At 43.5% G+C, this 27794-nt stretch overlaps 1 protein-coding gene across 4 annotated transcripts in view; it reads right to left on the minus strand.

Annotated features, from left to right (window-relative positions):
* Positions 1-340: 340 nt before the first annotated feature.
* Positions 341-27794, minus strand: part of LOC130294601 (guanylate-binding protein 1-like) — a 35047-nt gene continuing 7593 nt past the window's right edge. For 3 of the 4 annotated variants that reach the window (XM_056544688.1, XM_056544690.1, XM_056544689.1), the window contains 11 exons: positions 22390-22575; positions 20882-21009; positions 19564-19673; positions 18231-18430; positions 17732-17974; positions 17367-17650; positions 14769-14981; positions 13117-13219; positions 8569-8762; positions 489-930; positions 341-356 (listed from right to left, as the gene is read on the minus strand). In XM_056544688.1, coding sequence (XP_056400663.1) covers positions 766-930; positions 8569-8762; positions 13117-13219; positions 14769-14981; positions 17367-17650; positions 17732-17974; positions 18231-18430; positions 19564-19673; positions 20882-21009; positions 22390-22575 — 1826 coding nt within the window. In that variant the 3' untranslated portion in view covers positions 341-356; positions 489-765. Of the gene's footprint in view, positions 357-488; positions 931-8568; positions 8763-13116; positions 13220-14768; positions 14982-17366; positions 17651-17731; positions 17975-18230; positions 18431-19563; positions 19674-20881; positions 21010-22389; positions 22576-25434; positions 25477-27794 lie in introns of those variants that run through there. The other variant, XM_056544691.1, reaches the window with a different exon arrangement.

Below are 27794 nucleotides of genomic sequence, written 5' to 3' on the forward strand. Positions count from 1 at the left end.
CAGCCCCCAATATACAGTATTTTAGCTCAAAAATAATGTTATATAGATATATATTACGTTATTGTTTTTGTTTTTTGTTTTTCCCCCACGGAAATCCTTGGACACACCTGTTTGTAGACCCCCTCCCCCCCCCCCCCCCCCCCCCCCCCGCTGTAATGTGAAAAATGTTAAATAAAGAACTGGAAGAAGTGGCAAAAAATTTGAAGCGTTGAGTGCCGTTGTGTGCTGCAATCTATTGCATAACGCTTCTCTATACACAGCCAAAGATGATTAAAGGGGTACTCCGCTGCTCAGCGTTTGAAACAAACTGTTCCGAACGCTGGAGCCGGGAGCTCGAGACGTCATAGCCCCGCCCCCTCATGACATCACGCCCGACCCCCTCAATGCAAGTCTATGGGAGGGGGCGTGACGGCTGTCACGCCCCCTCCCATTGACATGCATTGAGGGGGCGGGCGTGACATCAAGAGGGGGCGGGGCTATGACGTCACAAGCTCCCGGCGTCTGCTCCAGCGTTCCGAACACTTTGTTCCAAACGCTGAGCAGCAGAGTACCCCTTTAAATGCTAGGTGCCTCTGGCCGACACTGGGATGAGCCTACCGCATATTTATACAGTTCCTATTAAATTCAATAACAAATCAGCTGTATACATCTTAAAATGAATCAGGTATTACTAATGGAAATCTTCATAAATGGACAAGTAATTATATATTATAATATATATATATATATATATATATATATATATATATATATATCCTAAATGAACTAGAGATTATCAAAGAAACCTCCCAATGCCCCTGGTAATATTGCCTTAAAGAATTTTCCCACAAAAGTTTTAGGTCCCTCATTCTGCTTCTTTAAGTTTGCGATAGCCTCCTCCATTTGTTCAGCTTTCTTTTTGAGTCCTTGAGACAGATATTCTTGTTGTTCCTGCAGAGACCACATTATTATTAATATAATCAATCATTCATTGACATTAGATACATTGCTTAACATAGTTCAGCCCCCCACCCCCCCCCCCCCCCCTGAATTCATAGAGACGCAGCCTCATTCAGGATAATTATACATATTTCTTCATTCCTATGATGGCTGATAAAGTGTAAATAAAGTGGACTAATAAAGTGTAAAAAAAAAAAAATCCAATGCTTTTAACCCCTATATAAATTAACTGTTTCCATGATAAAAGTTGAAAATCACCCCCTGTTTATTTTTCAAATAAAAATAAAAACACAATAAAAAAAAATATATTGGTTTTGATCAAAAAGTCCAATCTATGCAAAGTTGGTACCGATAAAAATCACATAGTGCAGAAGTGCAGTAAATACAGCCACATAGGAGAAAACATGTAATGGTTATAGTTACATAGTTCATAAGGTTGAAAAAAAAAGACCAAAGCTCATCAAGTTCAACCTACATAACTATCGTGTCCCTACTGTGTTGATCCAGAGGAAGGCAAAAAAAAAAAAACTAACTTATGAGGCTGGGAAAAATTTCTTCCCAACTCCAATATGGCATCAGAATAAATCCTGGATCAATGTTCTGTCCCTATAAATCTATTATCCATAACCTGTAATGTTATTACTCTCCAGATATATAGCCAGGCCCCTCCTGATACCTTTTATTGAGTTCACCATGACGACTCCCTCTGACAGAGAGTTCCACAGTCTCACTGCTCTTACAGTAAAAAATCCCCGTCTGTGCTGGTGTAGAAACCTTTCCTCTAGACGTAGAGGATGCCCCCTTGTTATAGATACAGTCCTGGGTATATATATTAGTTATTAGGTCACCTTTAGACATCTTTTTACTAAACTAAATAACCCTAATTCTGATAATCTTTCTGGGTCCTGTAGTCCCCCCCATTTCCCGTATTACTCTGGTTGTCCATCTTTGAATCCTCTCCAGCTCCACTATATCTTTCTTGAACACTGATGCCCAGTACTGTACACAGTATTCTATGTGTGGTCTGACCAGTACTGTACACAGTATTCTATGTGTGGTCTGACCAGTACTGTACACAGTATTCTATGTGTGGTCTGACCAGTACTGTACACAGTATTCTATGTGTGGTCTGACCAGTACTGTACACAGTATTCTATGTGTGGTCTGACCAGTACTGTATACAGTATTCTATGTGTGGTCTGACTAGTGATTTGTACAGTAATAGAATCTCCTTGTCAGGTCCATCTATGCCCCTTTTCATACCCCCATTATTTTAGTTGCCTTGGCAGCAGCTGCCTGACACTGGTTTTACAGCTAAAGAGAACTAAGCAGCATGTTTTACCATACATACCGCTTGGCAACGCGTTATATATGGTAAAATCTTTATCCTCACCATCCCCGGGGGACTTCTCTGCCCCCAAAGATGGTGAAGATATGAAGTTATAGAGTCCCCCCCCCCCCCCCCCCCCCGGCCACCCTGTAAGTAGTCCCCTGGGCGGGGACTTATACTTACCAGGTCCTTACCCCTCAGCTTGATTGACGGCTCGCATCATCACTCTGCTCCCTAATTTACTGTCACCTAAAACTCCTAAGTAGTTTCCATGTCAGTCATCCCCAGTATTTTCCCAATTAATACCTGGATTTTTCCTCCCCATGTTCAGAACCTCACATTTATCTATGATGAACCTCATCTGCCACTTCTCAGCCAAGCCTCCAACCTATATAGATCCTTTATAACAGTTCACTGTTCTATTATGTTATCTACTATATACAGTGCACTGTCCTCTATTGTGTTAACCACTTTGCAGAGCTTAGTATCATCTACAAAGATTGATTACTATACAATCCCTCCACAATGTCATTAATAAATATATTAAAAAGAATAGGACCCAAAACTGAGCGCTGTGGTCCCCACTAGTAATAGTCACCCACAATATGTAACATTAATACCTACCCACTGTTTCCTATCCCTGAGCAGGGCCTGTTTAGACCAAGTGTGGCCCTGGGAAAAAAATTTAATGGGGATATGATTGGTTGCTATGAGCAACTTCTCCGCTTTTCCTGTACAGGTTTTGATAAATCCCCCCATAGTGAACACAACTGTCACATAAAAAAACATAGCTGTTTGTAATACAAGATGAATAAAGCCAAGAACCGATTCATCTGTAGGAATGGAGTTCTGCTGTTTTTTTTTTTTGTTCTTTGTATACTGGAGGGCCTCTAACCCAGGCTCCAGCAGTCTGCACCTGGACAATTAAAGTGGTTGTGCTGAGCTCCTGTGAAGTATCACTACCTATCTAGGCCTTGCACCCCACCCACCTCAGGTGTGTATATAAGGTGTCTTGGCTGTTCCAGACCCTGCCATGCTTACTGAACTGTTCACACAGAGGCATATTCACAGTGTAGGGTCCGTCCCAATGAGGCCACCTTATCGCAGTGGGACGGTCCAAGCTATTTGACCGCCGGCGGAGACAAATTTGCGAGCTAAGTGCCTCACTATTTCATAGTTTCACATTTGCATCTATTACACCATAGCTGTATAGTCTCCATGTTTTATCTGCATGTTCATGTTTCACCTACGTCCTTGTGCTGGCAGTGTGAAGCTGCATTCTTCTGTTGCTACCTATCTAGATAGCTACCTTACTACCTACTTACATACATAGCAACGGACTTGGCTACCTACCTACATAGCTACCCACCTGGCTACCTACCTACACAGCTACCTACCTAACTAACTACCTGTTTGCCTAGCTAGCTACCTACCCATTTACTTACCTACCTACACCTGCATAACCACCCACCCATCTACCTAGCTACTTGGCTACCTAGCTAGCTATTTAGCCTCCTTTCTGGCTACCTACCATCATATTTATAATGCACTGATAAGTGATGTTACACATCAAAATTTTCCTTTCACTATTTATCTCACAATATAATATACCAAGCACTGATAGAAGATGAGATATAAAACTTAGCTTTTAATAGTAAAAAATGATAAAATTACATGAGTGGAAGTTAAATCAAGTAAATATCCCATCAGAATAGTCCATCAAATATGGAAGTGTCCATCTATTGTGCAGAGTGCATAGGCCTGTTAATATCTGTCTCCTGTGTCTTGGGACAGTCTAATTTTACTGATATCCATGCGCCTCCATTGCATCACACCCGGTACAATACATAGTCCTTATTGCACATGAAAACATGTACTTTGGGGCCAAACTTAATGTCCATATAGCCACATCAATTCCAAGTATAACTGCATAGGTGGACTCCTTGCATATATCCCATAGACTGGCAAGTAGGTGCTATTTCTATATACAGCATCCTTGTGAGTCTGTTTACCATATCCAGATTCCCAGTCTTATTCCACAGTTCGTATAAATTATTTCACATACAAGTTATTGCACAGAGTGATGTTATATTGCACTTCCCCTCAATAGTATACCTCTTGTAATTGTAGTATTCAAACAGTGCAGTGTGGGCAATGAGTGCTGCATTGATAAAAGAGACCTGTAGTCCCGAACTTGCTTTATTCATCCACGCGAATCCCGCTTTTGGGTTCATCAGGAATTATTTAGAACAGCATTTGTTTAGGGCAAGATGCTCCTGCTGTAGCGTGTGGTGAGACATGACACTGATGGCGACCATGACATTACCTATTGGGGAGGGGACTATCTACCTGAGAACATATTGCCTATGGAGGGGGGGGGCTACATAATAAGGAACTAACTACTGTGGATTATACCTAATCTAATAGGGTAGAGGTGGGGAGGACACTGGAAAAAATGTGAAGACTAAGATGTTTGTCCTGCTGATTTTGCAGTGATGGGTTTTGGCTGGAAGAAGTCATCCCGGTGGTCTGAGGTGGATGGAGAAGAGAAGGAAAGAGGACAATGCTCTATATCAGGGGTCCTCAAACTACGGCCCGCGCATTTATCCGGCCAGCCAGGTGTTTTTACCTCGGGACATATCTGTGTTCCGAATGATGCTTTTGGAACACAGGGATGCCTCTGTTAAGTCCCTGCGGCCCCGCGTTTACTGCCGGGAGCTAGCGCATTCAGTGATGTCACTGACATCCCATGCGTGCACCCATGGCAACGGAGCGCGGAGGAGCCGGGAAGTAGTAAGAAGGACGCACGCTGGCAGTTGGTAAGTGTTTACCAGCGGCACGTCAGCTTCGGTGTTACGACCACCGATCCTTCGGTCCTGCTATGGCCGGAGCGGTGGTCGGAACACTGAAGTAGGGCAGTACACAAGCATACAGTATCCAGCCATACTGTATTGCTGGAGGCTGTATGCCTGTAGGGGAACATACTGCCAGCCTAATGTTGGGGGGACTATATTGCACCTAATGTGGGGGGAACTATGCTGCCAACGTAATGTGGGGGACTATACTGCCAGCCTAATGTGGGGGAACATACTGCCAGCCTAATGTGGGGGGGGGGGACTATACTGCACCTAATGTGGGGGAACATACTGCCTACGTAATGTGGGGGACTATGTTGCACCTAATGTGGGGGAACATACTGCCAGCCTAATGTGGGGGAACATACTGCCAGCCTAATGTGGGGGGGGGACAATACTGCACCTAATGTGGGGGAACATACTGCCAACGTAATGTGGGGGACTATGTTGCACCTAATGTGAGGGAACATACTGCCAACGTAATGTGGGGGGCTATATTGCACCTAATGTGGGGGAACATACTGCCAGCCTAATGTGGGGGACTATATTGCACCTAATGTGGGGGGGACTATACTGCACCTAATGTGGGGGAACATACTGCAACATAATGTGGGGGGGGGACTATACTGCACCTAATGTGGGGGGGGGGAACATACTGCCAGCCTAATGTGGCGGACTATATTGCACCTAATGTGGGGGAACATACTACCTGCCTAATGTGGCGGAATATATTGCACCTAATGTGGGGGAACATACTGCCAGCCTAATGTGGGGGGACTACATTGCACCTTATGTGGGGGAACATACTGCTAGCCTAATGTGGGGGGACTACATTGCACCTAATGTGGGGGAACATACTGCCAGCCTAATGTGGGGGACTATATTGCACCTAATGTGGGGGAACATACTGCCAGCCTAATGTGGGTGACTATATTGCACCTAATGTGGGGGAACATACTGCCAGCTTAATGTGGGTGACTATACTGCACCTAATGTGGGGGAACATACTGCCAGCCTAATGTGGGTGACTATATTGCACCTAATGTGGGGGAACATACTTCCAGCCTAATGTGGGGGAACTATACTGAAAACTAAATGTGGGGGAACTATACTGCCAACCTAATGTGGGGGAACTTCAACCTAATGTGGGGGAGCTATACTGCCAACCTAATGGGAGGGGGGGGGGGAACTACAACCTAATGTGGGGGGAACTATACTGCCAACCTATTGTGGGGGGAACTACAACCTAATGTGGGGTGGGATTTATGCTGCCAACCTAATGTGGGGGGGGGGGGGGGGCGGGACTGTGCTGCCTACCTAATGTGGAGGGAGCTGTGCTACGTACTTAAAGGGGTAGTCCACTAATAAGATATATAAAGTGTGCATAGGAATTGGTTCATAGTTTTTTTTTTTTTTTACTATAGTCCGGCCCTCCAACGGTCTGAGGGACCGTGAACTGGCCCCCTATTTAAAAAGTTTGAGGACCCCTGCTCTATATTGTTCATCACAGCTCCTTCTTTAATACACAGCACAGTTTCCTTTCACTTACCCTGCCGCACAGCGCTGACTCTGCGCTGCATGAGCCGGGACAAACTACTGCAGCAAGAGGTATGTGCGCACCATGGACTCTCCTGTTTTGACACTCCCCCCCTATGTCTGATTGGCCACACAGCCGCAGGTTTGTTGTTACATGTGACCCCACCACACAGTCACATGGGCGTGCTTTGCCACAGCCTTAGCGACACGTCCTAGACAACAGCCTTACTCGTGGATCCTCCTAGGATACAGGCCACTTCTGTACACATATTACAAAGGTAACCCGGATATGCTACATTACTAGCCACTTTTGTTTATATTTTTCTTTGACTGTATTATGAATTTCTGTACTCTTTATGCAATATGTACACTGTATTACCATATACTGTCCCTATTGATGTTTATGACATTTTTTTCTGCAATGTTTGTATATGTCCTCTGGTCATGTGACACACTGACCTCTCCTCTGATTCTTTTGGCGCCTTTTTGACTGTATTTATACCATGCACTGATGCCATGTTGTTATCACTGATCTGAAGAAAGAGGCAGTGACCTCCAAAACGTGTTATACTCTATATCTTTACTTGAACATAATAAATCGGTCCAGTTTGGGTTTAAAAGAACTACCTGGTCTGACTCCTCTCTTCCACTCTGGAAACTGGCAGCACCATCAAACTAAAGGGTTTTTTTCTGCATCCACTTCTACTCGTCTCTTCCAGGTTGGGCTTGTCCCCTCCTGCACCCTAGGATCAGTAGCTGTTTCCACACTTTTGCAAACCCACATTCAGGGTTGATACAGAAGTTTTTGACTTCCTCCAAGTGAGCACCAATTACCTACGGGCATCTTATCGTGGCCATCTAATTCCAATATTCTTGGATTACTAATGCACTAGGCACCTCATGACGGCCTTTTTCTTTTACCTACACATACCTTATATGGTATGCCAAGGCTATACAGTACTCACCTCCCTAGTGAGGGTGGGAACGTATGCTAATTGCAATGCCTATATACTGGATGACTGCCAAATAAACTACTAGAAGTATTCACAAGTGACACAGCGTCTGTTTGATTTACTTTTGTGCATGCATTCTGATTAACGAATTAGGACGGGGTCAGATATTTACTAAGTCACTGATAAAATCCATATCGAATGCTAAACAAAAACTTTAATGACTGTTGTGGGAAATCCCCTCTTTCTGTATTGTCCCCACTGTAAGGTCCAGTACAGCGAGGACAATATATAGGAAAAATTGTGAAAAAACCCACTGTGACAAGCCCCACCTCTACACACCTCCCCCCCCCCCCCCCCCCCCCCAATAAACCTCACCCATAATAAGCCACAGCCATGCTGCCGGCACACCAAGAGACTTAGAAAATTTTTTGGGCATAGCACTACTAAAAGGTTGCCTACCCCTGCTATAGACAAATGTCCCGTAGTCCAGCACAAGTGCAGTGAAGAATACAAACATGCATACGGGGCTGTAAGCCAATGTGATCTCTCGTGAACACACATTACTATGGACGATTTGGTGGTCTAGAAACATGGGAGACAACATAGCTGCTAATAGAAGCAAGGTAATGGCAGTATATTACAAAAGGTTACATTGACCTATGTTCATTTTACAGAGACCTACTTTAGTAAGAGTGACCCCTTTAAGTTTGACATTTCTTGGGGACACACAGTATTTTAGTAAACGCACAGGTCACAGCTGCCTCCATGAATACATTTACTGCTCTAAACAATGTATGAGTCTGTACACATAGAGTAGAACCAAGGGCCACATAGAGGCACCAGGCCACGGGGCTTTATTTCCCCGTGTTGTTTATTGAAGCTAAATGTTACCGAAGTATCTTAATCTAAATTTCTCTAAAACCCCCCTGTAAATCCGAACAATGTGATCCATTACCTTGAGTTTCTCTTTTATCAGCCATTCATTTTCTTCCTTCATCTTCTCTCTTTCCTCAATCATTTTCTTTTCCCACGTCTCCTCGTGCATCCTAATTCTTTCCTTGTTAGTCTCCAGATTATTCTGAAGCTCCATGTTAGTCTTTTCCAGAATCTCCTTCTCTCGTGCTGCAGCTTCTGCCCTTGATCTCTCCTCTATAGAAAGAAATGGACATTGCTGAGTTTATAATCGCCCTGCAGGTTTTTCTGCATCATATCTGTGTGACCTCAGAGGGCACCATCCTCATTCACCTACTGGGAGGCACAGCAGGAGTCACATGCCATCCCACTTTATGCCATATGGAAAGGCATAAGGTCCATTATATGGTAACTACCCACATTATGCCTCAAAGTGCCAAGATATAGAGACCTTTAGTTATACATATATACTATACAGTGGGGGGGGGAAGTATTTTGTCAGCCACCAATTGTGCAAGTTCTCCCACTTAAAGATGAGAGAGGCTGTAATCTTCATCATAGGTATACCTCAACTATGAGAGACATAATGAGAAGAAAAAAATCACATTGCCTGATTTTTAAAGATTTTATTAGCAAATTATGGTAGAAAATAAGTATTTGGTCAATAACAAAAGTTCATCTCAATACTTTGTTATATACCCTTTGTTGGTATTTTGGCCCATTCCTCCATGCAGATCTCCTCTAGAGCAGTGATGATTTGGGACTGTTGCTGGGTAACACTGACTTTCAACTCCCTCAAAAGGTTTTCTATGGGGTTGAGATCTTGAGACTGGCTAGGCCACTCCAGGACCTTGAAATGCTTCTTACGAAGCCACTCCTTCGTTGCCCGGGTGGTGTGTTTGGGATCATTGTCATGCTGAGAGACCCAGCCTTGTTTCATCTTCAATGCCCTTGCTGATGGAAAGAGGTTTTCACTCATAATCTCACGATACATGGCCCCATTCATTTTTTCCTTTACATGGATCAGTCATTCTGGCCCCTTTGCTAAAAAAACAGCCCCAAAGCATGATGTTTCCACCCAAACACGACAAGTTGAGTTTTTACCAAAAAGTTTTAATTTGGTTTCATTTGACCATATGACATTATCCCAGTCCCCTTCTGGACCATCCAAATGCTATCTAGCAAACTTCAGACAGGCCCGGACATGTACTGGCTTAAGCAGGGGGCCACGTCTGGCACTGCATGATTTGTGTCCCTGGCGGTGTAGTCTGTTACTGATTGTAGCCTTTGTTACTTTGGTCCAAGCTTTCTGCAGGTCATTCACTAGGTCCCCCCGTGTGGTTCCGGGATTTTCGCTCACCGTTCATGCGATCATTTTGACACTATGGGGTGAGATCTTGCGTGGAGCCCCAGATCGATGGAGATCAGTGGTCTTTTATGTTTTCCATCTTCTAATAATTTCTCCCACAGTTGATTTGTTCACACCAAGCTGCTTTCCTATTGCAGATTCAGTCTTCCAAGCCCTGGTGCAGGTCTACAATTTTGTTTCTGGTGTCCTTTGACAGCTCTTTGGTCTTGACCATAGTGGAGTTTGGAGTGTGACTGTTTGAGGTTGTGGACAGGTGTCTTTTATACTTTTAACAAGTTCAAACAGGAGCCATTAATACAGGTAACGAGTGGAGGACAGAGGAGACTCTTAGAAGAAGTTACAGGTCTGTGAGAGCCAGAAATCTTGCTTGTTTGCAGTTGACCAATTACTTTTTTTTTACCAAGGAATTTACCAAATAATTCATTAGAAATCCTACGTGATTACCTGTATTATTTCCCTCCCATTCTGTCTCAATTGAAAATTACAGGTCTCTCAACTTTTTAAGTGGGAGAACTTTTGGTGGCTGACTAAATACTTTTTTACCCCCACTGTATATACTATTTACTGTACTGGACATGACATGACCCAATTTATCTCAGCAGTTTTGTGACATTATCTTGACAGTATGATTATGAACACGATATGGTACTTTTTATATTAGTGCTTTATAGCACTATTGATGTGGGCACTGTAAGGCAAAAATTATTTGTATGGCATGTATGTAGGAATTATGTGATGTTATCTAGGTGTGTAATGGCCTTATTTATCTAGGTATTGTACAATTTTTATTTCTACTATTAATATTGTTATATTAAGGGGGAACTATTTTTGTGACTACTTGGGGTGGGGGCATGGGTGGGCAAGGCCGCCATCAGGGGGTACCGCCAGTACTCCAGCAGCACCCCCTACAGGAGCCTCAGCAAAGAAGCAGGTGACCGCTGTTTTAACAGTAGTCCCTGCTCCCAGAGGTGCACTGAAGGTCCGGCACTCAGACACTGACCAAGCTTCATCCTCCTCAACCCCCCCCCCCCCCTCATGATCCTACGGTGGTGCAGGTGTGTGCTTTATTTTCTGCTCCACCACAGATCCTGACACCCGCCGCGCAGCTGGGAGGTTGAAGACTTTCCCTGCCCACCACTGGTGCCAGCCATCAGGGTAAGTAACTTTCTGGGGGGGGGGGGGGGGGGGGGGAGGAGGGCAGGTTGCAGTTTGGGGGTCAGTGAGAGATAAATGTTGCAAAACTACAACTCCCAGCATGCCTTTGGCTGTGTGGGCATTCTGAAAGTTGCAGTTTTGCAACAGCTGGAGGCACCCTGGTTGAGAAACACTGATTCATCTATCTATCAAACAGATGCATGGCAGCACTCCAGAACTCGGTCGACATTTCGGTCACCTCACATGACCTTTATCAAGATTTGATGAAGGTCACCGAAATGTCACTGCAACACTTTGGGGATTCAATAAAAGCCACCATTTGATCACTAATACCGGAGTGCTGCTTTGCATCTGTTTAATATATGAAGAGGGGCTTGTGACCAGAGCCCGACCACAGCTTGCACCCACCTTCTTGTTTCTCTTTGAGTGCTGCTCCACTTGCCTGGTATCTATCTATTTATCTCATATCTGTCTGTCTGACTGTCTGTATATCTATCTATCTTATATCCTGGGGCACTGCCCGAGGGCCAGGGCTAGAGGGTGGGCCTGCTGCTGCCAACACTTTTTTTTCTTTAATTTATTTTCAGCCTACATAGACGTTGGGCCGGCCCAGAAATAGGCCCTGCAGCCAGCCCCTAACCCCAAGACCACCCCCTTTCCCCTGGTGCCCTTACTCATTTAGACGACGGGATGGGCTGTGGGCCCTTTAAACTCAGCTCAGGGGCTGCCAGGGGTAGGCACTACCTACTGGGGGCAATACCTACCTGGGAGCATTACCTTCATGGGGAAACTACCTACTGGGGGGCATTACATACAACCTACCTGGGGCATTACATCCTACCTCCTGGGGGCATGGCCTACAACCTATCTACTGGGGGCATTACCTACTACCTACCTGGAGGCATTGCTCACTACCTACCCAGGGGGGACATTACCTACCTACTGTTGGATTCTACCTTAGAGGGACTCATTACCTACCTACTAGGGGCATTACCTAATAAAGTAGGGGGAAATACAGACCTACAACCACCCAATCCCCCTACACTCTTACCTACTCCCTTAAACCATGCAGGACACCAACAGGGCAATATTTGGGGCACCGAGAGTAGGAAACAGGTAAGGAATGTGCTTAAAAAGTGCAGAGCCTAATATGTTTATTGTCTGGCAGATTCTGTGGACACGAGTTATGGTTGGAAGAAAACTTTATGGTCGGTCTGAGCAAGAAAATAAATTAGAACAACTCTAAAAAGATGTCTACTGTAAGTCACTACATGTAACTACACTGTAATCACTTGTATGGTCTGCAGAGCTAGTATAGCACCGGGGTCACTACTATATGGGCATTGTATGGGCAGATATTGGTCTATGTTCAGTGATTTATATATAGTCGCTATGTGGTAATGGTAGTGGTCATGGTGTGGCAGTTCTCCCTTGTATACTGATGATATTGGTAATATTTGTCAGTATACATGAGTTACCGTATTTATCGGGGTATACCACGCACCGGCCTATAACTTGCACCCTCATTTTACCAAGGATATTTGGGTAAAAAAAGTTTACCCAAATATCCTTGGTAAAATGAGGGTGCGTGTGTGTGCATGCGTATACCCCGATACACCCCCAGGAAAGGCAGGGGGAGAGGGGCTGTCGCTGCCCGCTTCTCTCCCCTTGCCTTTCCTGGGGTCTAGAGCCCTGCTGCCGCTGCTTCTCTCCCGCTGGCTATCTGCGCCGCTGCCCGTTCTCTCCCCCTGACCATCGGTGCCGGCGCCCCATTGCCGTCGCCGATAGCCAGGGGGAGAGAAGGGGCAGCGGCACCCATTGCCGCCGCCCCGTTGCCTCCCCCATCCCCGGTTGTATAATTACCTGTTGCCGGGGTCAGGTCCGCGCTGCGTCAGGCCTCCAGTGTGCGTCCCATGCGTCGTTGCTATGCACTGCACGGCGCAATGACGAGTGACACATAGCAATGACGCAGGGGACGCACACTGGAGGCTGGAAGCGCTGCGGAATTTGTAGGCGCTATATAAATAAAATAAATAGACTGTCAGCTACAGCGCCCTATAATATTACCAGCCAACTTTTTCTCTTTTTCTTCCAGTGTTCTATCGGCTGTCAAGATGGTGGATTCTGTACTTTCAATTTCTTTAAGGAAGTTCTGTAAGACCTCCAGATGCTGTAGGGAAAAATAGTGATATAATTAGTATAAGCAATTGTTAACGAAACAGAAAGGCTAATATATATCACAGCGCACAAAAGAAACAGGTAACAATCAAATTCAGCTCTGTTACATTTAGTTTGTATGCAATGTATTTAGTAGACTGCGTTGGCCCCAGTGTTAGGATTCCAGTCTGTTAGACAACAACTTTAGGAGCTTTGGTGTCAGTGGTTTATGTGTATCCCAGGACTTCTCTCGATCCCTATGTAGACTCTAGAGTATAGCCCGACTTGTTCCTTTACTCTGTAGGATGTAACTAAATAAATTGTGTAACAAAATAAATTGTGGGGTTGTCTAGCACAATCACAAATCGTATTCACTGATCGGGATCTTCTGATCGGCTGTAACTGAGGTGACTTTCTGTAGATATGACACAGGACCCTACACCAACCTTGGCCCTGCTAAGACACTTCTTGGTGGTGCATCCAGGGTATCTATGAGTACACGACCAACTTGTAGATCTGCTAACTAGACCGGGACCTTGGAGGTAATTCGAATCCAGTTCGTTGGTGCAAAAAAAAAAAAAAAAGAGTTCTCGACTAGTTCCCCTCATGCTACCTGGGTTGTATAAATGATAATCCTGGTAGCAGAACTTGGCAAAGACAAGGTGTGTGCAGTTCTGACATCCTCTCTCTGTAAGTATTACTGGTAGTCAACTAAGGACAGGACATCAGGGCCTTTATAGACCCTAATCTAAATGGCCTGACATGTGCCTGAATTTCTAAAGTGGAACTGACTTTCCCATTACTTTCTAGGCCATTAAATGGCACACTTACTTAAATGATATCTGCAGCAAAAACAACTTATCCCCTATCCACAGGATAAGGGATAAGTGTTTGATTGCAAGGGGTTCAACAGCTGGGACCCCCGCGATCTCCCGAACAGGGGCACCACATTGCCGTGCTGTGCGCCGGCTAATGCACGCAACATTGACCTCACTGAGGTCGACGGTACGCCCCCTCCCCATACAGCTCTATAGGAGGGGCGGGTAGGCACAAAAGCTGCATCTCCGCCTCTCCCATAGAACTACATGGAGGAGACGTGTCAGCCGCAACATCATGCTGCGGCCAACACGCCTCCTGCACAGGAAAGCCATGGCAGAGCTGTGGCTCCGAGCAGGAGATTACGGGGGGTCCCAGTGTTCGGACCCCCTGCGATCAAACACTTATCCTCCCTGTGGATTAACTCTGTAACTCTGCAGGACTTGTATGTAAATGTAGGTCATAGAGTTTAAACCAGACTGGGCAGCAAAAACATATTATGTAGTAACAGTTCACATTATAACAGAGACGCATTAAAGTAACAGTGCTCATCTGCTACCCACCATTTTACCCAATGTGGTACACTACAAAAGCATGCATTAGAAGGCAACTATCATGTGCAGCAGAGTGAGATGAGCTAAAGATCAGGGTCCAATCAAGGATGGTAATAGCCATTGGGCAAAGAGAAATGTGCCGCCTACAGGACACTTGAAAGGTGGCATACCTTGTGGTGCAGTTCTACTTACCTTCACCCCTTTACCTTCAGCCCTCAGATAAGCGATCTCCAATGCTTTCTTCTTGTCAATGAACATCTTATATCCACCGAGTACAGTGAACTTTCCTTCATTTATACCTTTATCCAGTTCAGCGCGCAGCTCCTGCAGTAACTCTGTGCACTTTCTCACAGATGCCTCTTCATTATGTTGTATGTAGAAAGCTTTTTTATTTTCTATCTCTTTCTATAACAGAACAACATTAAAGGGAAACACCAGTAAAGAAGAAAAAAAAAAATCTTAATCCACAGACTCATGTGTACCTAATCCTGACCGCGTCTAATTTGAATTCCTCTATCACCAATTTTTATTATAAAATATTTTATTTTGTTAGAATTTTTATTAGCTCAGTGTTAGAAATCCTCTCAGGCAAAGGGCGTGTGTCCCTCGCTTGTGGTGGTGGGAGGTGATTGGTGGGTGGTAGGAGGAGGCTTGTCTGCTTATGCAGCCTTGTCCATCAATCATCTTTTGTCCTTGACTCATGGACAAGCCTGATGCTACTGCAGGACTGGTTAGTACTACAGTAGGTATGGGGACCCCTAGTGGTGGGATTTTCAGGAGCAGTTTTCTTTATTAACTATTCACAAAATTGTAAACAACCATATTACAAAAGGTCTTTAATTTTCATCAGTAACAACATATAAAAAGGTTTTGGATCTGACGGGGCCCATTTAAAGAAAGAAATTGGAAAAGGGGATATGACATAAGCCTGTCAAGCTAAATAGGATTTCTGCCAGTTGAGAACTGACTAACAGGTAGATGGCATGTGCACAACCATCTCTGCTGAAGTCTATGGAAGTTGGTGAAAGCGTGGAGAAAGGGCATATTGGCCACCACAACCTTCATTCTGCAACTAAATGGTGAAATGGTAGATCATAGTATTCAATATTGGGATTACTATGAATAGTCCCTGGCCCTATCTTATATGAAGGATAGCCTTATGTCTATCCCATGTATGCTTAAAGGAGAATCCATGTACTAGTTTAGTATCTTCTCTGAACTCTCTCCAATGTATCTATATCCTTGAATAAATAAGTAAAATAGGTAGCGCTGCAAGGAACTTGCTAAAAGCTCAGTAAGTAATAAATTTGGAAGGACCTTGGGCAACATCAGTACCTGTAGTGGCATCACTCTTGACCGCCAGGAAAGCACGAGCATTTCTTTTGTCAGGGTCGGAACGGTAAAGATGCCACCGGCCGGGGCAGTCTCCCGCCACCCCTTGCACATCAACCATACCGCATTCATCTCTTAGGATCCCAGAGGAACTACACCAACGTTGTAATGAAAAAAACCGCAAGCATACAAGGAAATGGAATAGATATACAAGCACAGATATACTAACGTTATACTATCGTGTACCACACACACCAGCACTTTAACCATTTACTGTTTACCAGCATATTTATTCATTCATTTTTACCACCTATTTATTGCTCATTGAGCTTTAAGCAAGTCACTTGCAGCGCTACCTATTTTACTTATGTATTCAGTTTTAAACCCCACTGTGCAGGATACAGGGACACGCACATATAGGATCAGCAGCAGCGGGCATATAGTAACACTCCACCCATAGCGCTAGTGTTATGTATCACAGATAGTGTTGAGCGGCATAGGCCATATTCGAATTCGCGAATATTCGCGAATATATGGACGAATATTCGCATATTCGTAATAGCCTCGTTTTATTTTCGCATATGCGAATATTCACGCATGCGAAAATTATCATATGCGAAAATTTGTATGTACAAAAATTTGCATATGCGGGAAATTTGCATATGCGAAATATTCGCATATGCGAAAATTTGTATATGCGAAAATTCGTATATGCGAAGATTCGCACACCAGTCTCACACAGTAGTATTAGAGCCTTCTTCCACCACATAAGCTGGAAGCAGAGAGGGATGATTACTGTGATGTGTACTGTGAAAAAAAAAACAAAAAACGAATATTCGTAATTACGAATATATAGCGCTATATTCGCGAATATTCGCGAATTCGCGAATATGCGATATTCGCGAATAAAATTCGAATTGCGAAAATTCGAGAGCAACACTAATCACAGATACATATATACATATCTATTTCCTTCTCCAATCAGGCCTTATCAGTGATCTGTACAGCAACATGAGCACTTCCCTCTACTGCTAATAGCTCTGCCCATACACCCATGAGCACTTCCCTCTTTCTACTGCTAATACCTCTCCCTATACACCAAGCATTCTGCTGGCATTTTCTCTGCTCTATGACATTTTCTGCCTACCTTTCAGTCCTCTGAAATAATGACCCCTAAATCCTTTTCCTCAGATACTGAGTTTAGGACTATCACATATTCTATACTCTGCCCTTTGTTTTTGCGACCAAGATGGATTATCTTTATTTATCCACATGAAAGTGTTACTTTGCTTTAAAAACAAGTTTTTACATGTTGATCAGACATGTCGGAAGTTTTTGATCCTACTGGGTCTCGCTCATGAGGGGGGGAAGGGGGCAGCATTTTGCTCCGCTCCCTGGCTAAGAGATCCAATCATTTCTCTGCATAGAAGTCTACATTCCTTATATAACATTACTCACTAGTAGCTTGTACTGGTATTCTTGATTTTCATCCTTGAAGGAAAGTTTTATAAAGATCTTTAATGCTTCCGAGTGAGCTTCCCTTTCCAGGTTTAGAAACTCTTCATGTGTCTCAGTAGGAAATTCTCTTACATGTTGACTCATTATCTCTTCGTACTTAGTTAAAGCCTCTTGTATGGCTCGAGTGTTCTCAATTCTTGACAGGGCAAGAACTGCATTTTCTAGTGAAGGAATGGAACCGCTACGAATTGACTCTACATAGGAGACTGCAATATCCCCAAGGCCTAATAATAAAAAAAATTTGAGGATAAGACCATTTGAAGAAATAGAGAAATGTTAAATTATTCCACAGAGTGTGGACTTACCCATCCCGGTCACCGTGTACCCGCCTGATAGGGTTTTAACTGGACTCTTGTCATAAATGTATTCACAGAATTTTTTAGTCTGTTGGACAAAGTCAGGCTCCAGCTGAGACTCCTGCACATTATCCAGGTTCTGAAGATCTGTCTTAGATGCCGGTCGATCAAACACAAAACACTTGTGTGAATGGAAGTAGTGGCGGATACACTCCCGGGGTAGGTTGTATGTGTATGAAGCTTTATTCAGGCCTAAGAATGAATCATAGGAGTTGACATCTGCACTTTCATGCACAGAATGAACAATTAAGTTTAGGGACATAACTATAGTGGTCTCCAAACTGTGGACCTCTAGTTGGCCGGGCATGTCTGGATGACATGTCTAAAGTTTATAGAAGTTACACTAACGGTTTAAACAATAAGTTATTTTCTGATGACACATTCCCTATAATCTGCTTATGATACGACATTACATTACACAGAACCTAGCTGTATATAACATGTATACCTGGCTTTAGCTTCAAGGCATTGTTCAGATACTCATCTTCAGTGATATCCCGACCATCCAGGTTCAGCTGTAGATTAAAATCTCGGACACACCATATAAATGATGGGAAAGTCCTCTTGAACTCTGAAGAATCATCATCCATGTCGTTCTCCTGCTCAGCTGATTTTACTTTAATTTTCTCTGTAAGTTCTGTGACATAACTATGATAAATTGAGGAATTACCAGAAAAATCTTTGCTCTCCCTTTGTCAAACATAACACAGAGATGACTCTGGAGTGAAATTAAAGAAAGACTGAAAATGACTCTAAATAGTTTCTCTGTGATAGACTCAAGGAGAGGGAATTTTTTATTTTTTATTTTTTTTAAGTGTACGTTGTGGCCAACAACAAAAATACTCACAAAAATGTATAAGAAAGATCATAGATTTTACTTTTTAGGACACTGTGTACTGTACAGGACCCTGAAGAAGCTACTGTCCTCTACAAAGACAGTGATTACAGCTCCCAGCAGATCTTTCTTACTTTTATAAATAAGGACTCTCTTTATATTAGTTATCTACTTATTTTTGTTCAATCTTCACTTTTTCTTATTTTTGGGGCTTCAGAACCAATTACCACGTTTCCATAGAGTTATCCAGAACAAAAAGCAGCTTCAACAATGTCTCTACATAGAAAGCCCCGTACAATACAGTCGAGAAAGCCTTCAGACCCTTTTACTTTTTTCACAATTTGTTATGCTGCGACCTTGTGCTTTTTTTAAATCACATTTTTCTCATCATTCTGCACTCAATACCGCAAAGTTAAAATAGAATGTAACTTTTTTTTTTCTAATTAAAAAGGAAAAGTGCCACACACTGCATCTAATTGGTCTGAATGGCTAACGTCCCAGAAGGAATGATCTCAAGATGAAGCACAAGAAAGCCCTTGCTATGAGTAAAGGTCAGTCAACCTGAAACACGTCAGCCATTTTGTTGGGACTTTCTACATGTGCTTTTTTGTATATTTTTTTGAATTGTCCATGTGTTTCTGCCACCATCAAGGTTTTTAATGGAAGATTTAATTAAAAAATTTTCATAGTTTTTATCCGACGTGCTTGCTTTTTTTTTCTACTGCTCCTTAAAGCCCGCAAACAGTTTGTTAAACTGAAGGGACCTATTAGATCTTGAAAGCTTGTAATCTATATCCTCTCAATTAGCCAATTAAGGTATCATCACTACTCCACTTATCTCCTATGAAACTTACAGCACTAGCATATTACTTTCACACGTTTTGGTCTTTAGTGTACTAGATACTTTTAATACGATATAACCCCATAGAATTCATGTAAAGGATACTGGAGTTGCTCCATTGCCTGCTGGTCAATTGTCCCCATACTGTTAAATACCAGGGTGCTGCTCAGAAGAACGGCAAGGGCGAAGATCCAGGAATCATTCTCGCTGTTTCCCTGAAACACAATAAAGTTTTTAGTGTTTCTTCTTTTAGACAGGCTGCAATTATTTGGGGGAAAGCAAAGCCATAACTCTTCCCAACCTCTCACCCTTGGGTGAAAAAAAAAAGGAAACAAAAACTGAGCAAGAACTTGGAATGTACACCCACCTGGCTGGGATGAGTTTTTCACCAGCCCAAGGTTTCCAAACAATATTCGACAAAGGGTCAGAAAGGGACAGAAGTGCTAAAAAATTGTAGCAATTTTACTACCGACCTGATGAAGAGGGGAGTATACCCTGGAAACACATCTGTTTATTAGAATCAAGCTGGTTTATCCCCATAGTCTGCTATGATTCCTGTATGTGAGCCGTCAGGACACAGAAGGTGTTGCTCTAAACACCCCATTTTTGTAGGATTTCGGCACAGTTTTTCCATCAACGTCTTACCCTGCCTCTTGAGCACCTGCCCTGATGAGGGCGACCCCAACTACGAAGGCAGTCCATTCTTAAAGGGGTACTCCGCTGCTCAGCGTTTGGAACAAACTGTTCCGAACGCTGGAGCTGGCATCGGGAGCTTGTGACGTCATAGCCCCATCCCCTCATGAAGTCACGCCCCACACTCTCAATGCAAGTCTGTGGGAGGGGGCATGAAGGCCGTCATGCCCCCTCCCATAGGCTTGCATTGAGGGGGTGGGGTGTGACATCATGGGGGCGGGGCTATGACGTTACGAGCTCCCAGCCCCAGCGTTCGGAACAGTTTGTTCCAAACGCTGAGCAGCGGAGTACCCCTTTAAGCTTGTGAGAGGAACGAGGACAAGGGACAGAAATGGAAGACAAAGGAATGGCCAAGGAAAAATAGAAATGTCAGTCCAGGAGGGGCTTGTCAAGGTCCAAATCAGAAGCAGAAATAGGTTAATAAGAAAAACTCAAGGTCAAGGTACTAGAAATCCAAACAATAAATCAGGAGCTACTGGTGTCAGTGATCACCCTATCTAAGCCTGATCTAAGTAGCCCCCGGCATAAAGTATGGGATGCCAAGCTTGACTATGACTGGCTTAACATCCTCAGGCCCTCATTGGCTGAACAGCCCAATTGACGGTGTGATTTGGGCCATTAAAAAGTTTAACAGTAAATATAGACAGGATGATTTAACAAAAGATATGAGAATCCACTCTATTTTTGAAGAGGGCAATTCCCATTCTCTATGAATTCGATTTCCACTGACCTTCTCCACATCGCCCAGTCCTTCTGTATCCAACAGCACTAGCGTGAGATCAGTTTTCAAAGGGTGAGGAACACACCACATCCAGATACCTTTAGTCATGGACTGGACTGTTGACCCCAAGGAAAAGCCTGTATGGACAGACAGATAAACTGTAGATAATAAGAATGAGCTGTGCAAGAAGAGAGAATGCAGTTTCCATTATGAACAGAAGTGATGACAATGTGACGGATGATAGCGCAGCAAGCGAGGAAGACTGGTGCCAATAATGGTAGATAACTCCTTTATTGCTGCACTGTCTTTAGGAGTTCTGTTCTATCCAATGAGCATTGTACATTACAATCAGCTTTTCTTTAAATCCGTTATCCAGGGAAAAAAAAAAAAACTTATCAACTGGCTTCAGAAAGTTAACCAAATTTGTAAATTACTTCTATAAAAAAATCTTAATCGTTTCAGTACTTATGAGCTGCTGAAGTTGAGTTGTTCTTTTCTGTCTAAGTGCTCTCTGATGACACCTGTCTCGGGAAACGCCCAGTTTAGAAGCAAATCCCCATAGCAAACCTCTTCTACTCTGCAGTTCCCGAGACAAGCAGAGATGTCAGCAGAGAGCACTGTTGCCAGACAGAAAAGAACTCAACTTCAGCAGCTGATAATTATTGGAAGGATTAAGATTTTTTTTAATAGAAGTGATTTACAAATCTCCATAGAAAATCCAAGAAGGAGAGAGCACACCAGGTAGCAAACAAATTAGGTGGAAAAAGCAAACATACAATACGACGAGGTAACCGCTAGGAGCGTCCGGACTCGCTTCTATATGTAAGCAGCACGGGGTGCACGCACAAGGTAAAGTATCAATATATGCAAAAACAAAGATAAGCATGCACTCACCGCCGGTAAGCTGCTACGAGCTCCGAGTCCGGGATCACCACGGCATAGATGTAGACGCTAAGGGGCGCTCAGAGGCTACGTCTGCTGTTTCGGACGTAGGAACGGAAGAAGGACGTTCCTACATCCGAAATTCGGATGTAGGAACGTCCTTCTTCCGTTCCTACGTCCGAAACAGCAGACGTAGCCTCTGAGCGCCCCTTAGCGTCTACATCTATGCCGTGGTGATCCCGGACTCGGAGCTCGTAGCAGCTTACCGGCGGTGAGTGCATGCTTATCTTTGTTTTTGATTTACAAATCTGTTTAACTTTCTGGAGCCAGTTCATATAAAAAAAATTAATAAAAAAAGTTTTTCCCTGGAATACCCCTTTAAGGTATTCTCCATCTGGCAGATCATTGCCCAAACAGGACAACATTTTTAAAATACAGAGTTCCCCAATATAATCATAAATTATTTACATGTCATGGTCAAAGCGGGGTCCTACATGATCTCCCCCAAGCCAGAACAGTGACTCTGATAAGCACCCATTGACATTTTTGCATAGCAATATTCAACAGTGCATAAAATTAGGATCCACCTCTGAATTATTATTATTGGTCCTCTACAATGCATTTACACCTCTCACCATTTTTACTTCTCGCCAGTTTGTTCATTAGATAAGACTTCCCAGTACGGTATTTTCCAACTATGGACACCACAACCACCTTCTGAGTAAAGTGGGATAAGATATCCAGGGCCTCCTTATTAAGTTGGATTGTTCCATCCTCATGGTTCTCTATTAGGCATACTGGTTGATCCATTATTGGAAAGTCTACAAATTAGAAATTATATAATGTTACTTTACTTTTAACAGTAAATATAAAGTTAGTCTTTTACATAGTCAAAGAGGTTGTTAATGATCAGAAGAACATAGCTAAAACAGCTACAACAGTTGTGTCTGGATTTTAGCTTAGCTTCATTGACATGAATGAGGCTGAACTAAAGCACCACACACACCACATGTGAGAAGATGTGACATCGTTTTTGGAAAAGGCAGCCATGTGTGGATGACAACCTTAACAATGTCGAGTGACTTTCTTTACAGGGTGTCGTGATGGTGCCCATAGTGGTTCCCAATTAGAAAATGGCCCAGATTTACTGATGATGTAGCTTTTTATATATTTAAAACCAACTGGGGTTTTTTCTTTGGCACACATCGAGAAAATTATGGGGTTTGGCAATAAAATTATAGAAAAGATAAAAATCAGAGGTAAAATCTATAATATTCTGTATATAGTTAGTACGGTCGAAAAAAGACATATGTCCATCAAGTTCAACCAGGAAATTAAGGGCTAGGGGTGTGGCGCGAAAAATACGAAAATACGGTCCTCATGATATGCCTTGTATAATATAACTAGCTGAGTACCCAGCGATGCCCGGGTTTTCCTATCTTATCCTTGTGCGGAAGGAAAAGCAACAACAGGAGGAAGCTTTTGTCCTCACATCCCATCTTTAAATCCTAACCCCTTATCCCCGCCTCATATCCCGACCCCAAATCCGCTGCTCATATTTCGACCTCCTATCCTGTCCCCCTATCCCGTCCCCCTATCCCGTCCCCCTATCCCGTCCCCCTATCCCGTCCCCATTTCTAATCCTCATTTATAATCCTCATTTATAATCCTCATATCCTGTCCTCAGGTGGGGCTGCGCTGTGGTAAAGATATTGTAAACTGAAAATAAAAGAGGTGTGGCTTAAAGGGTGGGCGTGTCTTTGCAAGATGGGGCATGGAATGCGGGGAGGGTGTGGCTTGCATTCACCAGGAGATGCAGAGCTTGTGGAATAAGGCACCAGAAGTCCTATATACTTGCAGGGGACTTGAAACAAAAACCCCATCCTTCATATATGGGGGTAGGTTAGGGGTTAATTTAACTATTATATATTTTATATGACATATTTTATAAGTATATAAAATATATGTATATTTATTTATATGTATAAAATATATAAAATGTGTATATTTTATATGTGTATATGTATTTATATATAGGTGTATATTTTATATAAAATATATATATTTTATAAGTATTATCAAAATATCTCCAGCCGTACGGAAGTTATGCTGGAGCACACATTTCTCAGACTTGCATTGAACTTTAAACAAAAACTCCAACCCTCGCAAATGAGGGTAGGTTAGGGTTAAATTGACTATCCTATATTTTTAGTGGACATAAGTAACCTGTGACCAAGTATTATCGAAATATCTCCAGCTGTTGAAAAGTTATGCTGGAACATATTTCCCACAGACTTGTATGGGACTTTAAATCAAAACCCTGACTCTAGCAAATGGGGGTGAGTAAGGGTTAAATTACCTATCCTATGTTTGTTGTTGACATATAAGTAACATGTGTGCCAAGTTTCATGTTTATTTTATTTATTTATATAGCGCCTACAGATTCTGCAGCGCTTACAATTATGGGGTACAAACAAAGACAAGTATCAGATATCTTTAGCCTTTGGAAGTGATGCTGAAGCATACAAACACACTCATTGAGTTTTATGTATATATAGATGAAGGATTATTAACGATAATAAAATTACAGGTAATTACCCTTAATTTTACTATACTGGCCATACTGTAAGGACTGTCTTTTCATATACATAACACTAAAGATTATACATTTTATGTCTAATCTCTATCTCTTATAATTTTACTGTATTTCATTTTTACTACTATTACTAGCCACTACTATCTCAATTAAGTACACTTTGAAGACTATCTTTGAGCTGCCCTCACTATTCTGCTGGTGAGGTCACTGTGTACATACATTACATTACTTATCCTGTACTGATCCTGAGTTATATCCTGTATTATACTCCAGAGCTGTACTCACTATTCTGCTGGTGAGGTCACTGTGTACATACATTACATTACTTATCCTGTACTGATCCTGAGTTATATCCTGTATTATACTCCAGAGCTGTACTCACTATTCTGCTGGTGAGGTCACTGTGTACATACATTACATTACTTATCCTGTACTGATCCTGAGTTATATCCTGTATTATACTCCAGAGCTGTACTCACTATTCTGCTGGTGAGGTCACTGCGTACATACATTACATTACTTATCCTGTACTGATCCCGAGTTATATATCAGACAGGAGGCTCATATCTTGCATTAAATCTTTTTTTAATGCCCATAGCAGAATTTTTAAAACCATTTTTTAAACATATATTAAAGAAAGAAAAAAAATATCTTCAAAACTACAACTCCCAGCAGCCCCTTGGACTCTCTTCACCCCTCCTAGCCCGGCTGGCTCATATATAAAGGGCAGTCTGGGACACCTCCTTCTCTTTCTGCTCATGGCAGACAGTCAGTTAAGTGATTATTGTACATTGTCTTCATTATATGTGTATACCTATATTTTATTGTCTTATATCTTCTATAGCTCTTATCTTCTATATATCCTATTTTCAACTCTAGCTCTTATCTTACAGAACTGTTTTCTTACTTTTCTGTACATTTCTATTTCCTTCTCTACATATTATCTCTTCATCTTTAACTGCATATCTGGTTCGTGTGTATTCAGCTGAATACCGCGGTCTCCGGATCACGGTTGGAGGGGTTAGGGATTCACCGCTGAGGTTTCCTCAGTTTTTCCCCTCCCCCTCCTTGGTAGTTTACTTACAGGCGCCATCTTAGTTAGTGAGGCGGTGTCTTTTCTTCCCGCCGCGAACCTCCGCGCGTGGGGAATATGTAAGGGGCGTGGTCTCCTCGTTCGAGGCGTGACCTTTTTTTTCCCCCCTTCAGCCAGTCACTGCACGGCTTGCCGTGCGGCTGGCCTATCACTGCGCTCTCGGCCGTAATCTCGCGTGATTACGGCCCTGAGCGTTGTGCATTAGCAGTTCCTCCTCTCCCTCTCGCCATTCCGGGCGAGCGGTGAGGGGAATAGCGTCGGGTGTGCCATACTGTGTGAATTTACTTGTGCCTTAACACCTCAGGTACCATTGTTACCCTATTGAGGTATACCCTGCTCTGGTGTAATACCTTACATCACTTTGGTAGTTACCCTCTATTATTGGTCACCCTTAGGGGTAGCTAGCCAGAAGCCTCTGACATAAAGGGTGTATTATTTAGAGATTGTCCATCCCTGCTTTTACAGGTTTACCTGTTGCCTTGTGGCCACCTAGAATATATTTTAATAGTACTACTAACTTGATTTATGATGGCTGGAGAATCCTCCCAAACAGGTATGGGGCAAGATATGCTCCCTGAGACTTCACAGTCCCTATCTGCAGCTCAAATAAAGGACCTCATCACTAAGTCGGTCCAGGCAGCTCTGGAGACGGCCGCTGCACCTTCTGTATCGCCTTTTACGGTTACTACAGGTGCTGCCAAGAAAGGCAAAGCACTCTACAAGAGAAAACATACTGTAACCTACGACTCCCCGGCAGGGGAAGACCAATTAATGCATGAGACAGAGACCACCATGGCCTGTCGCCCCGCAATGACGAATAACCCTATCCGACCCCCAGGGAGTACACCAAGAGGCATAAGGCCGGCAGGCGAGCCAAGCCTGACTTCTTTGTTACATCTGAGGAGTAGTCGGCTGATGAAGAATCTGATGTGCCGGAGGGCTCAGATTCTGGCTCTGAGAACGATGCGGGTTTACTGGCGGATTTCTCATCCAGCGATCCGGGTGTACCAGCCATCCTGGATACATTGGGGCAACCCTTTTTTTCATCCAGAGGCCATTAAACACGGGATTGGGCTCCCTTGCCCCAAGTGGCTAACTACATAGAGTACTGGATCCGATGAAACCTTGATAGAGTTAATCGAAATAAACTGAGGGCAGAATGCCCAAGACCGTTTATGGCCAAGAAAGTAGCCAATACTCCGGAAGTAGATCATATCCTTATGAAGTATCTAGCCAGATCTGGAAAATACCCTAAAAAAGGGATTGAAAGGTCGTTCAAGGCCATCAAAGATAGGATTTTGGGCCTATTGGGTCCACTTACAAAAAGCCTAAATATCTCTGGGCAAGCAGCTTCCTCTGGTGAACCTGTGGATTTGACCCAGCTAAGAGGATGGACACAACGTGCAATCTGCATGTTGGGAACAGCGAACACCACCTGTTCCATCAAACCCAGGAGATCCATCCTAATGAAGCTGGAACCCCAGCTTTCTCAAGTGGCCGAAAATGAACCCGGCCCCTCAGCGGAAGGCCTTCTCTTTGGGGAGGACCTCCTCAAAAATATTAATACATTTGTCGGTTTATTCACGGGACTTGACAAAGCACAAAATTCGCTTAAGAAATCCAGTGGCAAGGTTTTTAACAAGGCCAGAAGAGGAAGAGGTCGTTCTGCCAGCCGAGGCAATTATTACAGGCCCTATGCTAGACCTCTCGCTCAGCCCTATGTGCCGCCTCCACAACAATATAGCATGCCAGTAGCGCAACCCACCCCCTTCTTTCCACCCCGAGGTCGGCCCTGGAGAGGACGAGGCGGTAGAGGTTACCCACGTTCTAGGCCATCCACTGGTGAGTACAGATTCTCCACATCTTCCACACACCTATGTGGGGGGCAGGCTGAAACATTTTACCCGCGTCTGGTCCATGATTACGGCAGACGCGTGGATATTGAACACAGTAGCGGGTTATCACATAGAACTTCAGTCTCTTCCGGACATGAGGTTTACACCCCAACCTATTCGCTTCTCAGAAGTCAACAAATCCCTTATAGACATGGAGCTCCAGGAGCTCTTAGACAAACAAGCAGTGCAAGAGCTTTACCCAAAGCCAAACTGGCCCTGATTCGCAAAGAAATCAGGGCTGTCTTACGCAAGGGTCAAGCATCCTTGAGGGTGATCGTTCGCATAGTCGGCTTATTGTCGGCTTCCATTCAAGCGATCTTTCTGGCCCCGCTTCATTATCGGGCCCTTCAACGACTCAAGACCCTTCATCTTCGGCGGGGTTTACGTTATGCGGACGAAGTAACTCTTTCGCCGGAGTCGGTGGAGGAATTACGTTGGCGGCTCCGTCACGCTGTG

Source organism: Hyla sarda, chromosome 10, assembly GCF_029499605.1.
Source record: "Hyla sarda isolate aHylSar1 chromosome 10, aHylSar1.hap1, whole genome shotgun sequence".
NCBI classification, from domain to species: domain Eukaryota; kingdom Metazoa; phylum Chordata; class Amphibia; order Anura; family Hylidae; genus Hyla; species Hyla sarda.